At 39.8% G+C, this 14835-nt stretch overlaps 1 protein-coding gene across 2 annotated transcripts in view; it reads right to left on the bottom strand.

Moving 5' to 3' along the window:
• ZNF106 (zinc finger protein 106) overlaps positions 1 to 14756 on the bottom strand; it is a 41761-nt gene extending 27005 nt beyond the window's left edge. Inside the window, exons 1-3 of one of the 2 annotated variants that reach the window (XM_080594815.1) lie at positions 14621 to 14756; positions 6168 to 6253; positions 4807 to 4868 (exon numbers count right to left, since the gene is read on the bottom strand). In XM_080594815.1, coding sequence (XP_080450941.1) covers positions 4807 to 4868; positions 6168 to 6221 — 116 coding nt within the window. In that variant the 5' untranslated portion in view covers positions 6222 to 6253; positions 14621 to 14756. Of the gene's footprint in view, positions 1 to 4806; positions 4869 to 6167; positions 14521 to 14620 lie in introns of those variants that run through there. The other variant, XM_080594816.1, reaches the window with a different exon arrangement.
• Between the last annotated feature and the right edge of the window lie 79 nt (positions 14757 to 14835).

The raw sequence follows: 14835 nt of genomic DNA, 5'->3' as shown, positions 1-14835 counted from the left end.
GCCTGCCTCTACAATGCTTTCTACAACTCTGTCATTTAATTCATAAAGGCAGATTTACATATCTCAATGGCACCCTTGAGACTGAAGTCTTGTAGCAGTAGCTTTATAGTACCAACACAAACTTCCTGACTGGAGTCAAGAAACCGGGATCCTTAAATGAAAATGTCAATCATAAATCCATAGTTTTTAGAAAAAAAATAAAAATAAGATGATAAAAAGCTTCACTCAAAATATTAGGCCACTATCCTTACTGGAGTGCTTAACGGAGTATCTGCAGTTAAATACTAAAAGCAACGTTTTATTTCTGCAGTTAAATACTAAAAGCAACGTTTTATTTTTGCTACAGTTACGTTTTTCCTCATATCATGGTTGAGATATTTAACCAATTAAGTCATTCAGGCACAATCAGAGGGGAGGTTGTTTTTAATTTAAAAATTAATTTAAATGAAAACTCATTCATAAAAATTATACAATGAATTTATTGCATGTTGCTGCCTGATTCCAGATGAAACTTTTGGATAAATTTCAATTACAAAGTCAGCAGCTTACAGATTTACCCTGTGTTTGGAGAGGTGTACTTCATTTTGTACACTTCACACTCACCAAGAACAGTCAAAGCCTAGATTCTGTATATCATAATTCAGGCTATCTCATTAACCCAATGAAGATAACCATATACAATTAGTGAATTTTACTAATGCACTGGAAGAATGCTCTTTGCAATCATAAATGACCCAGCTATGCATTGCTAGTAAGTTTTGTTTTTAACTTCGGTCAGCACACAATACAAATTGCAGATTGTAAGCTGATTTCTTGCTGAAAAAGGTGCTCTCTTTCCATAATGTCCCACGTAAGTCAGAAGGACACTTCAACAAGAAACACACCTCAGGGATACTAAACAGTTTTTTGAGAACACTCCAAATCCTTCTTAAGGCCCACGTATCAATTCTTTCATAAAATTTCTATCATTCTCACTTACAGACTGACTAAATACATGCAACGTTTCCAATGTATTTGGACTTGGACAAAGCCAGTGAGTTTATTAACTGACTTAAAGACAAAGAACTTGTTTCTCTCACTTCTAACTGGTGTGACTTGTTACTAAGCTGTGGTTTTGGACCACTCCACAGTCTGAAAAGAAAAGACTCAAGGGGGGTAAGTATTACAACTCTATAATCGAAACAAACAAAAAAACACAACCCATACCCACACTTCTTTCCCTCCATGCACAACTACTTCAAGTAAAGAAGAACTGTCTGAGAGCTTGGATGGTTACACTAATGGGAAACATGATTTCTTTCACTTTTTTCCTTCCCCCATTCCCACTAATATCAGCTGTAATTGGGCGCATTCCCACCACACACACACTGATCTTGTCTATGCATTTCCCAACCTTAAAGGTCAGAGCTTCATCCCCTCTGAAACACCACACAGTCACAGCTGTTCAAAAAGAAGACCAGAAGCAGATAGAAATAAACAAGAAAAAAGTATTCTCAGTATGACAACATTCCAGAGCTTTATTTTTCTGCATGCGTACTTCAGATGGCAGACTCGATGTCCTTCGTACAAGAGCATTATTTCATTTTATTTTTTTTAAAAGAAGCTTACTAAAGCTTTGTATTTGACATCCAGTTTCCATTACATATCATAGGTAATAAGACCTCAAGAAGAGGAAAGGTTTCAGAAAATTTTTCTAGCCCTTGAGATTACCAAGTTAACTTTAGAAGGACAAAAGCAAGAACCAATATATGCACCTCCTTCACCTCTTCCTTACAGGAAATCTAAAAAAAGTGACTTCTAGATGGATGTTAAATTTGAAGGTAGTAAGATGCTGATATAATACACTTGGATGGTATTATCTTCTGTCACACAATGCAATGTGTGACCCTTATGAGGCTGTTGCGTTCCAAGTAGAAAACGTAGAACACAACCATCTTGCTATACAAGGCTGTAAAACTCCTAAAAAACTTCTATCAAACTGAAATGGGAAGGAGAGAGGCACAGAAGTGGGCAAGGCTGTTACTGCACCGTAAAAAATCAAGTCCATAAACCCTTTTTGAGAACAAATTTCTTCTATGAACAAATTTGAGAACAAATTTCTTCTATGCATTCCTGTAAAAGAAGGGATGTAGACAGTTACCTTAACATTAAATTTCTATTATGAAAATGTAATTCTGATGAAACGAGTTTAATTTTATTTCAGTCTTAAGGAAATAGGAAGCCAAGAATCATCAATAACTTGCAAGCTACTGTGGACATACGTGACTTCTAAAAATTAGTGTCACCTGCATAAATTTGTCATAAACTAGAAAAATACTGATTCAGAAAACCAGAAATAAGATACCAAGGTATGTGAAATTTTAAGCTGTAATCCCACCACTTTCTGTCCCTGTAGCTACCCTAATCTCAGAATCATTGTCTGAATAAAGTCTAGATGAGAAATACTCTACAAGTTAGCTGACCAGAAGCCCTACTTAAGCTTTTAGTGCTGAGGATATTCTGGTTTCTGAGCAACCACTTCCCAGCTGTTCAGAAAGAGAACAAATTCTTTTCACTCTCAACAGTACAGATACTGATGAGTATGATGTGCCTGATACCAGGCACATTTCAGAATGTTCCTAGCTCCCAAGACCCTGTTGTGTGGGGCCACAGCAGAAATGAACGCAAGATGATCTAGGTTTTTATTTATTACTTCTTTCTAAATAAGCAGCTGAACTCTGAAGAAAAGACAAAGGGTTAAGCAAGGGATGGCAACTGTAGGGGAAAAAAGGTGGTGGAAAGCAAGGAAGTTGTTGTTTCTATGCCCTCCCTCTTTAATCCAAAGCAAGTTTTATTTGAAAAATTAAATAGCCGCCAAGATGATGTTTCATACATTTCCTCAGTGTGACAAAACACCAACTCTATCAATTGGAAATCTGGGCAACTTTTCTGATCTCACTGAAACAACTTTAAGTTCAAGAGGAAAAGCTTACTTGATTTTCTTTACCATTTGTTGTAATATTTTGATAGATCACAGGCTCTGTCTAAAGACAGACTGATAGTAGAGATTCTGAAAGCAGAAGTTCTTTTCCCACTTTACTAACCTGTCGTGGAACCTCAGACAAGTTAATCAAATTTTAGGTGGAAGTCGAAACTGGTTAACAGTTTACTAACAGTGAATATGCAGCTTGAGGTAAACAATGTATTTTTACCTATACAGCATAAAATTTACAGAGTAGTTGAAAGTGCAGAGCTCCAATCCTAGCTGCAGTCTTTGTGCATCAGAGATGACAGAAACTTGCTGCAGACTAAAAAGTACATTAGAAGTAGGATGCCTTGCAATGCCTTGACTGTCCTGCAATAAAGGTTTTTTTTTTTTCATTTCATTGCAACTATTATAAATGCTAGCAGATTTAAGTGTGCATATTCCTATTCTACAGATTTTCTGGAGGACTTAAAGTAGAAACACATCAGGTTGTTAATTTAGACAAACTACAGCAATAATTAGCAATTACACGGAAGAGTAGCATAAAATATTATACAGCTTGCTCAAGCACATTCAGCTGCACTATGTAACGCAATCCTGCACTCCAAATGTGGACTCTTTTTTTGCAGCTACACATATGCTTTGCACACAAAATATTACCTAAGAAATAGATATCTAACTTTTGCTAGTCTTGAAGCATTATAAAATAAAGCCGTTTAGGAGTTTTACTAGAATTCAAACTGACAAAATTTAACTATGTTGACATTAGCATCTAACATAATATGAACCAGTCTTAGTTTCAGTCTGCTTTTGTTCAATAGTTAATTCTTTAAAAAAGGGGCCTAGAGCAACAGCAGCTGCTCCCATTTTGCAGAAAAAAAAAAGAGAATAAAAGCTAGTGAACCGAGAACTAACGTGAACAGACGCAGTCTACAATTTACCTTCCTTGGATTTAAGACAGATGTCCTAATAAAATGGATTTCCGACACCTAAGAGTTGAAAGAAAATCATTTCTTGTTCCTTTAAAAGGTGTTGAAAATAGATGTGCTATTTTCATATGATATCTGTGGTGCATGATGACTATAAGTTATGACTATTGCCTATGACTATTGTCTGTAAGTCAAATATTTAAGCGCAGACCATCTGATCTCTGGCTACCTCGAAAGCTGAAAAATCAACTGAATGCACTTTCAAGTGCACTCTGGTTGCACCCTGATTCCATATTATCAGGATGATATTTTAATACTCCTGAAAGCCCTCCTCCTGCTTTCCAATGGCTATAACTAAATCCATGGAAGCCACCATCCACCCTGGCTAACTCCATTAATTAAACAACTGGACCAGAGTGGCAGAGAAAGAGGCTTTCACATGCACAGATGAAGCCTTTACATCCAAGATGTCAGACTTTTTACAGAGGTTTAGAAGATCAACAATTATTTCTGCATCACTTTAAGCTTTTAAAGATGATTTTAAAAGGAAAATACCAGTGTTCATAATTCTGCTAAAGGCAAAATTCTAGTGCTTCCAAGAAGCCAAAGATGAAACAGCCAAGAACTAAAAAACACATTTCTGTTTGGTCAGTTGGGTTTTGTTTTATTATTTCATTACAGTCCAAGAAATGCAGGAGAGCATTTTTTCATATCATTTGTTTCAGTTAGCAAGCCTCCCAAGTTTTAGACATTCAGAGAATATGGTGATTGCCAGCTTTATCATAAACCATGCAAATGAGTGATACATAAAATAAACTATGCAATTCAGCTTGTATGGGAAATCGCACGTGAGTTCTTCCAGAGTATAAAACAAACTGCACCAAGAGGACAGATTCAAGATTGTTCTCATACCTTCCCTTCAGGTTTTCAAGTTCTCTGTGGTGAAGCATGCTTCTCATGTGTTCTTCCATTTCCTTCAACCAGGAGAAAGAAAAGTAGAAATGGTCATAGCAGAACAAAATGGTGTATTGCATTTGAAAAGCTCACTTGTGAAAACTCTCCTGCCTTGCAGGAAGTCATACCCTGCTCCTGTAGGGCTGCAGCAGTTGCTTTTCCTGTTTCTATTACCATGAAAGTGCAAGTAGTCACACTCTTAGAAGTCATATAGTGTTACCTTCTCAGCAGAAGGACACACTGGAGTCATTAGAATTCAAAAGGTGTGCAAAATTCCAGGAGAAAGGAGCATATGTAGCAAAAATTATTACACTGATTTTTGACAAAGTACTGTCAATCATTTCTGTTAAATGTCTCATTGATATCACCTCCCCAGCAGCACAGCAATTAAAATACTGTTTTCCTGTGCAATCTCAGTAGTCTCTCTGTATTTGTATTGACACAGATGCAATTTCATCATCAAATACTATTTTACTCTGCTAGCTGCACTTCAGAAAGTGAAATGAACATGTCAGTTTGTTGTTTACAGCAACCTTGATCCACAAACTACAGTGGTAGTGTAATTAATTGGGAATGAAGGAAAGCTGCTGGAGGAGAAAGTTCATAATTCAGGGAAATAAAACAGTTTGGAAGATTTCACTTTCTCTTGGTGCTTGAGCCAAAACATTTAGAAATCTTCAAAGAACAGGTACTAATCATTATCCTCCTCAGTCCTTAAATTCCCATCTGCAAAGGGAAAGCAACATCTTCAGCCCTCAAGAGTCATGTGAATTAATACATTGGCATTTGCAAAATATTCATGTGCCAGGTGGCTAAGTAATATATGAAAATCGAAAAAAAAACAACACTGAGCTTTAGTGCAGGCTTTGCATGATATCCAGTAAACAGAAGACATATACTAAATGGCAACATTAATGAAAACATGTTATGCTGTATAAGTCCACATTTTCATCCATATGGAACCAAGATAAAAGCCCAAAAGGAAAAAAGTGTATTACATGGTATTCTTAACACAGCACAGCTTATAGCTGAATAGGTTTTTGAGTGATTCACTTTATTAGCTTGATACAACAATATTAAAAAAAAACTCAAAGCCCTCAACGTTTTTTGCATTCAAAATCAAGGATCCTGCACAGCTCATTTCAAAAAGATGCTCTAAAGCACATATAAAAGTACTACTTGATTTGTGATAGATCTAGATCTATACATTCCTGATACAGAAAAAAACCTTAAGAGTTCCCACGATTTTAAAATGGAAGAACTACTTACACACGTTTAGTAATAGTATCTACTGATGTTAGATGTAAATTATTATTTACCTTTTTTGAGCTGTACACAATGTGACATAATATGCATTTTCGTTCTCGAACCATGCTTATTATTCTGGAAAGGTCTTATCCTATACCTGCAAATAATTTAAGAAGAACCAACATTCAGACTTGGATTTTTCTTTAATTGGTTTCAGTAAGCATTACTATTCATGAAAACATCTGTGCAGAGATCTTTTAAGAGAATACACACCTCTCACACATAGTCAACATTCTTCAGGAAATATGAGATAGTTTTGAGTATTCCTCTAAACTGCTCTTAAAAAAAAAAAGTAGATTTCCCTTGCTTTCACTTTTTTCCCCTTGTCCTCCAACACATGACACTCATACTACAAGCGAGCAAAGACCTGTAGGATTGCTCACAGATACTCAAATCAGATTAACAAAAAACTTTCCAGCTAGCATGATGAGAGGGAGGTAAGGAATTGAAGAAACCAAGCAGGATGAACTCACATTTTTATTACAGTATGTGTTGTATAAAGCATGTTTGTTCATTATTTCCCATGGCTATATTAAGAAGAATTTATAACAGTACACACGACAACTCAAGTAAGAAAATCTATAAAGATCTATAAGGACCTAAGAAAATGAAATGAAGGCTATTCATGACAACCAAGACTGATGGTCTTCATGTTTTATCAGTCAATTTATTCACTGTAAAATAAAACCTGAAGTGATTTAAATTCAGTATTTTTCTTCTTGATCTCCGTAAGAATTACATGTGTGTATATTGAAATACCCAAAAGTGTTTTAAATATATTCTCTAGCTTTATCACATGGACACATCATTTATTTGAAACATTAGTAAAGGCTATATATTTTCATTATTTGTTCCCAAAGGTACAAAACTATTATATTCTGGTGCAAAGTTTTTAATAAACATTTTAACACTGATCCACAGAAAATGTGCATATATGCATGTGAAGTATCAGCAGGTTAAACTATTATTTTTAATAATTTTGTTTAGTTCATAAGGAGAGCAATTAAATTAGAGGTACCCATATGTCTAGGTTATAATATGAAGGTGGCTGCATCTGCATAAGTAACAGGACATAGTCATTGCCCTTTTCTTTCTCTCAAGAGACATTAAAATGGGAAATGATCAACTCCTACAGTCACTTTTGATTGACTTGTCTGAGGCAGTTCCTCACCTTGTAGCAGAAAGAAATGTATCTTTCTACTGCCAATACTATTATTCATTTTTGTATCTCCACTCAAAAAGGCAATTCATCCCTAGCTTTGCTATTTTACATTAGTCAACTTCAGAGCTAATTTGGCAAATAGCACCAAACTTAACCTGCAAAAGCCTTCAGAAGCCTTCATCTGCATAGCTCATGCAGCCTACAAAACAAATCCCAATTATTCACCACCAACCTTCTGTTTCTGAGACACTGAACCCTCAGAAGCTGGCACTGACCAGAAGCTGTGAGCAGGAACTGTATTTACACCAAATCCAGAGCGCACAGAATTAAAGCAGCTCTGACCTTCAGTGCTGCTGCCCAACTGTAAGCAACAGAATAAGCAAAACCACACCCACTCTTATTCAAAATGTGGTTCTTGGACAAATAACTCCTTTCCTCTGGATTTGCATGTCCACTTACATCTCCTGTATGCACCAGCAGATGTCCAGCATAAAGGGAACTCAACTGGGAGCTGCAAGAGTCCTTAAATTTTCAGTGATAAGAAAGCAGTTTCCTCCCTAAAAAAATTCCATTACCATACCAAAACAAACATATTTAAAACAAAATAACAGATTCAATCATCTTGTGTTACCTATCCAGCATTCTTGGGGTGCCATTCTTGAAATACTTGATGGTGTTTAAATACGCATTCTCCAGCTTTATCGCATGGGTGCCTGATATACTTGAATCATTAGTAACAGCTATGTATTTTGACAAAGCATCCACAAAGGCACAAGATCACTCAGAACTCTGTACCACTCCAGGTCACGCAGGGCATACATATAAACTCACAGGACACCAGAAAGTGCATGCAAAAGCACCTGGCTTCAGAGAAGGTCAGAGCACAGAAATACAAAATTTCAGGACAAAATCTTTTGCATTTATCCACATCCTATTTCCAGACCATAGAAAATACAACTTGTTTGTAAACATACTCATATAGCTTTGAAGCTAACTTCTTTAGCTGCTCAGTTTGAGCAGAGATTAGCAAGTGAGATATCAGCCTCAGAGATAATAACCTCCTGGAAAACCTATGCAAGTACAAGAGCACATCATTGATGTACTGTTTAACATATAGATCCGTGCAGCTGCAACGGATCTAAGAGAATTATTTATTAGTGTACACACAACAGGTTTGGATACATACTCAATCCAGGAGAGCTGTTTGAACATGATTAACTTGAAGCCACTCCTGAAAAGCAAAGGATGCAAATGCTTGCACCAATTTTGCATGAAAACACGCTCTACTTCCCCAATACTCTTCACTTGCACTACTTTGTCATTTAGTGGAATAATACCCTATATGTGTTTAGGATCTTGCTCAAGACTACTTCAAGCACCTACAGAATTTATTCTGCACAAGGGTAAGACAGCAGCATGGGACTCAAACCAGGCCAAACAGGCCAGTAGAGCATGGCAACCTGCAGACACCAGTTAGCACATCACATTGAAACGCTTTCACAAGCAGAACTAACATTACACCTGTTTTGGCTAATTAAAACATATAGTAACTATACACGATTACAGGAAGAGTTTTAGGCTAACTGCCCAATCAACTGAGCATTACTTATGACAGAGTACTAAAAATACTAATGGAATTCAAATGCTATTGGATGTCACTATGAAAAGCAAAGCTTTCACCTCCACAGAGAGAGGCCCTTAGAAGCAAGGGCTCAGAAGCAAAGAGATTTTGTAGATACTACAAAATGCATATACAATGACTGGGAGAGGACAAATCCATGTTCTATTTCCAGATCACCTCTTGACTTAGTGCCTACACAGAGATAAACCACTTCCCTTCATGCTTCGCTTTCCCACCAATCCTGCTATAAAAGCCAAGGCTCACTTCAGTGAAGTACTTGAATTTCACTGTAAATATTTTCACAAAGTACTCCAAAAAAGCAGTACAAATTCAAGGTATTCCCTCATTCACTACGTAACAAGAACCAGACGGCTTCTGTGCCATGTACTCAGTAATGGCATTTCCCTCATCGTACGCTGGCCTGGTCCATCATACAACTTTTCAAGCTGAGAAATTTCAGAAACAGAGCTTTCCCTGCACAAATGTAGGTCTGATTAAATCCCTTTTAAAGAAAATAAAAATCCTATACTTAAATACTTAACAACCTTCAGGCCTTTATCAAGTTTTCCAGTTTGTGCTTTTCAAGTCACCAACTTACCACACAGCACAGAGAACTACTTCTTAAGGGGGCATTAAGTGGAAAAGGAGCCAATGCAAAACCAAGCACAGTCCAAGAGTGAGCAAAGATAAGATTTTGCCAACAAGAACCACCACCACCATGGAGAAGCAGCAAACCTCAACAGCAGAATGTCAAGCCTTCAAAACAAATGAGATGTCACGACAACTTCCTATTTTGAAGTAACGTTACCAATCAGTAGGGGATTTTTGCTTGTTTTAAAGCAAAGAGATGGATGTATTTTACAACTCTGTGATGTAAATGCAATTTGCCCACACCCTGCACCTGCCCAGAGCCTGGAAACAGCACACATGTTAATTAACTTCAGCAAGTCTGTTAGAGCTTTTGGAGAATGCTTCTCACAAGTAAAAATAACCTACAAAGAAAATAAGGCATTAGACTACTTCCTGCTACAACATCCATTTGCCTCCAGTTATTCAACCTCACCGGATAGCATACATTAAAAACGCATGTCAAGGCTAAATCCGCTGCAGATCAGTGGCTGAACACCAACTATATAAAGCCACAAGCGCCCCGGAGTGGGGCGGGCAGCCCGGCATTCCGGCTGCCTAGGAATCCTCAGCAGGCCTCAGAGATGGGCAGCGCTGGACCAACAAAGAGCCAGCCTACACGCTGTGTGTCCCTACAGGCAGCAGCGGTGACTTACACCTGACAAAAACAGGAGCCTGGAAGTTCATCGTGGCATAATGCCCTTCAGCAGCACATTCCTCAGCCCCTCACGGGGATGTCATTGTCGTTTTGCATCAGGGAGCTCTCTCCTGAGGCAACCGGTTGCACAAATGGCCAGGCTGAGCTGCACGAGAGTACCACAGCTGCCACAGGCCAGGCAGGAGAGGTGTGAAGAGAAGAAAGAAGCAACTCACTGCAAAGCGCATTCAGGAAACCTTTTGTTGGTTGATGGGAGGAAGAGGTGGACACCAGGTTCACCTGGAGGGAAGCCTCCGGTCTAGAAGAATGAGAAACAGGTAGGGCCTTTAGGCCCTAGAAAGCACTGAAGTAACCGCTGCTAGGCTAGAGCATGGGTAGTTTGGTTAGCAGCAAAACTTCCTTTGCCCATCTGCTGAGAAGCCTGGTCTTCACAAGAAAACCTGGAGAACACCACAGACATCTGAAAGTGGTATACAACCACCTATTGCAACCAACTAACGCTACATAGCTAATCAAAAACATAACCAAATAATTTATTAAAGCCTAGCAAAAGAGAGGTTTTCCTAAGGAAAAATTTTTATGACTATCAAATCATTTCCCTGTCCTACATGCTGCTGCAAAAGCCCTTGTACAGACTGCTGTACAAAACCAAGTAAATCACCATAATGAAGAGGGCCTATAGTCAAATTTCATCCCCTCAAGCAGAAGTTATATGGAATAAAGCACCAACATTCAAAAACTACCTTTCCTTTGCAGAATCACTGCCCTTCAGGCACCTGAATTCACTACGCATCTGCTTGCTAGACTCTTTCCCCAATTACCTGAATGTTACTTCAGGTAATTGGGGAAATTGCCCAGTTACTTCTGGGCATACGTGGGAGGTATTTTAGCATTCCTGCAGAGATGCTGATCTCTGCAACCCGGCCTGATCAACAGCCAAAAACTTACGGACTTACTATAGTTAAGCCATGACTAACAGCATTATTTTCCCCTAGCACATGAACAGAGTCATGCATTACACAAACTAGTTTGTGGTCATATTTTTTCTGAACACGGCAAAGGAAATAACTGTATTGCAGCACAGTAGTTACAATACTTGTACAAGATGCAAAACTTCAATTCCTCTCTGCTTCCCTGTGATTTAACTTCATCCTCATGACTGAGGGTCCCTGAGGGCAGCCGGAGGGCACGGGAGATCCCTCAGCACCGAAGCAGCACTACTGAACAGCAAAGGCTGTAACTGAGCTGCCAAGTGATCAACTATTTTGACACTGAGCCAGGAGATAAGAGTTGTTCCATAGATCAAAGTTCTCTAAGTTCCTGTTAAAAGCAATGAAGTTAACTACACTACCCTCGAAGACATCTGCAGGAAGTGCTCGTATGTGATCCCATGAATACTGCTGTGCCTTTTTTTTTTTTTTTTTACAATATACAGTGAAGGTATACTGGAGATAAGGAGACCATAGAGAAGTACCTTATACAACAGACCAGCACGTACGCAGGAACACCTGACATGAACACAGACTTTTCATTAACGATTACTTTTAGTACAAGCAAAGCTAAGAATGGGCTACAGACCAGAAGAGTATATACGCCTTAAATCACAATCAAACTGGCTTTCTAATTTCCTATATATAAGCAATGCTAATAATCTCCCAACATCCAAACTAAGCTTTCCTTGCTGTAAACTGAGACAGTAATACCTCCCAGTGAAAGTAAATACCTTACTGCTATCTTACTTATCACACTGGAAGATTCAGGAATACACACTGCCCTAATCTGAATGGAAAGCTGTTCAGAACCACTGTTGTACACTGTCATTTCAGAGACTTAAAAACCACACACCTGGACAACTGCTGTTTTCTCCTGTATTTCCAGTTCTTCTCCAGACTTATACAAACTCTGTTTCCTCAGGTGTTTTCCTCAAACACCTCATTTTTTGAGTGTACTAAAATTCCTGTTCCTCTTTCCAAATTGCCTACAACACTATTAAGGAAAACTGGACACACTACTCCAACTGAGACCCCTATCATTGCCCTTTGGAGAGGGGCCTTTTACTACCATTATAGCCTCAAACACCAATTGAGACAAAGTTTTAATAAGAAGCAACACAATGATGCACAAAACCTGGGACAAATAGCCTACTTCAGTTAGATATATCTGTGACTTCCAAAACAATTCCTGTCAGCTTATTCTGATAATCTTGCATTGCTTTGTAAGAGGTCTTCAATTAACAGACCCATATAAGAAAGACAGAACTAAGTACAAAATCAAGTGGTTGGTATTTCTGCAACATTTGGCTGTTTTATTAGGTTTGTATTGTTGTTGTTCTGTTTTTCTTCCCCTTTCCTAGGTATTTGAGCTTATGGTACCCTTCACAGGTGAGCAAACTACATCTCTTTCACAGACTGGAAGTTAAGAACAGGTACTCAAAAAACAAATCAAAACAGACTGCTTTACACTTCCTATCTATTGCAGTTCCACAGAAGCAGGTAGCTGGCTTTAGAAAATGACTCACGACTCCCTAACAAAGGTGTATGCACCACGTACTCAGACTTCCTAACAAAGGTCTGAGCACTAGAGAGTATTTAGTCGCTCACTGGGCTCTTTATACAATCACAACAGCATTAAAAACCCCTGTGGAGTGATTTGAGGCACTCAAACCAAGGTAGTCAGGTCCTTTGTCAATATATGGAACTTTAGTGACAAGTAAATTCAAGCTAAGGATCCCAAACATTAGGCTGGCAGTCATCAATGATTCAGCAATAGAAATACAAGCTTCTGTCCAAATTTTCACACCTCTGAAAGACAGTCATTTCGTTCCAGTGATGAATATTCAGGGCTCCATCAATTTGGGATCAAAATGTAGAATAGCCTAGGTCTAGATGAAAAAAAAAATCCCTTACCCAACAAATAATACTTATTTTCCTTTTTTTATTTTAAATAAAGCAAAAGCATTTTTGTAAAGCATTATATTTTTTCATTTTTGTATAATCAGCTCGAGTCAGGTAACATCTCAAATCTTATGTCACCATCTGGTGGCAAAGTTCACAGAAGACAAGTGTCAGATATTAAGAAGAATTTTATCAAGCTAGATTTGTCTCCAGATATCTTATGAACTTTGTCTTTAAAAGATAAAGCAGAAAATCAATGGAAAAACGTATTCATTTTATCTAGATGAAATTATCTAGGAATCTTAGTATCCCTGTACATAGTTTGAGTATGTATTTATATAACAGTCGTTGTCATAATTTTATTCTTTGTACTGAATAAATATCAGAGCCCTGCATAGGTTATGATGCGTTTGGCTAATATCTCTTCAAACACATGACATTTTCGGTCATAGGTGCTAAAAGTTACCTAAAATTTGGTCACAGTGACTGAAGTGATGGACTAACACAGTTTGGCTAAAACCAACTATTTGCTTGAATTCAGAGCGCTAGAATATATAGCATCTATTTACAAAACTTTACGTACAAAAATCCGTCCATGATGGAACATACATGGTGATGCAAACAGTTGTCTTTTACTGCCAGTTCTGTTGAAGCCAAGCAAGGACTGAAAAAATACAGCTGTCTTTAACAGGAGACACAGTCTCTTCTCAGGTCAGGATTGGAGTTTATTTCCGAAGGTAAAGAAGTTACAAACCGAACTTCACTGGCCCTAGGGTCCTGCAATATTCACCCCCAAACACTGCAATCCTAACGGGGAAGTACTTTCAAAGCTCAGCAAACCCATTAACGAAATTAGGATCTATCAGTTCAGCGAAGCAGTCCATCAGCTTAATGAAGTAACTGAGGCTTGGCTGAATTAGGCAGCCAATGAGAGACAGCCACAAACAGGCAGCAGAGACCTGAGACAAGCGGCCCCGGGAGCTCCCGCTGCAAACAAAGCCCGTCACACCCCAGCCCTCTCCTTGCGGGTCACTCCTCAGCATCTGCCTGCCCCACAAGCCTCGGCAGAGCTGTACCGCAGGGAGAGGGAAGGAGAAGGGAACACCACTGCAGCGGAGCACCAAATTTACACCGACATAAAAACAAACCCTACTCTCCCATAGAAATAACAAACCCTTACAGAACAACCCCAGAAACGCAGCACAAACACTGTGAGGCTGTGGTTGCCACGTGTGTAAACTTTTAAAAGCCCAGACCCACCAGCACCGCTGGGAAAGGCTCTCCGCTTCAGCCCGCGCGCGCAGCGCTGCCTGCTAACGCTCCCCTGCTCCGCCGCACCCCGAGCCCGCTACCGGGGGCTGACCGCGCCCAGCCGCGGGGCCACCGGCCGCTGACCGCCGCCTCCCCTCGGGCTGCCACTTGCACGTCCTGCAGCCCCGACCCCCCGCCGCCCTGCAGCCTCCCCCGGCAGGCCCGGAGCCGCGCCCGGTGCCGGTACTCACCCGCGGCGCCCCCCGGCGGGGCAGCGGCCCGCCCGCCCGTCCCATCCCCGCCGGCACCGAGCGCCCTCCACCCGCCCGGGCCCCGCCGCCGCCGCCGCCCTGCAGCACCAGTGCCGCGGCGTCCCCCGGAGACCCGCGGCGCACGGGGAGGCGGGGCAAGCTCTCAGCGCAGCCAATGGGGCGCTGAGGAGGCAGCCGCGCTGCAAGCCGGGAAG

Source organism: Anser brachyrhynchus (assembly GCF_964034855.1).
Source record: "Anser brachyrhynchus genome assembly, chromosome: 5".
Lineage (NCBI taxonomy): Eukaryota > Metazoa > Chordata > Aves > Anseriformes > Anatidae > Anser > Anser brachyrhynchus.
The sequence above is the reverse complement of the archived record's forward strand: the minus strand, read 5'-3'. Positions and strand labels throughout refer to the sequence as shown.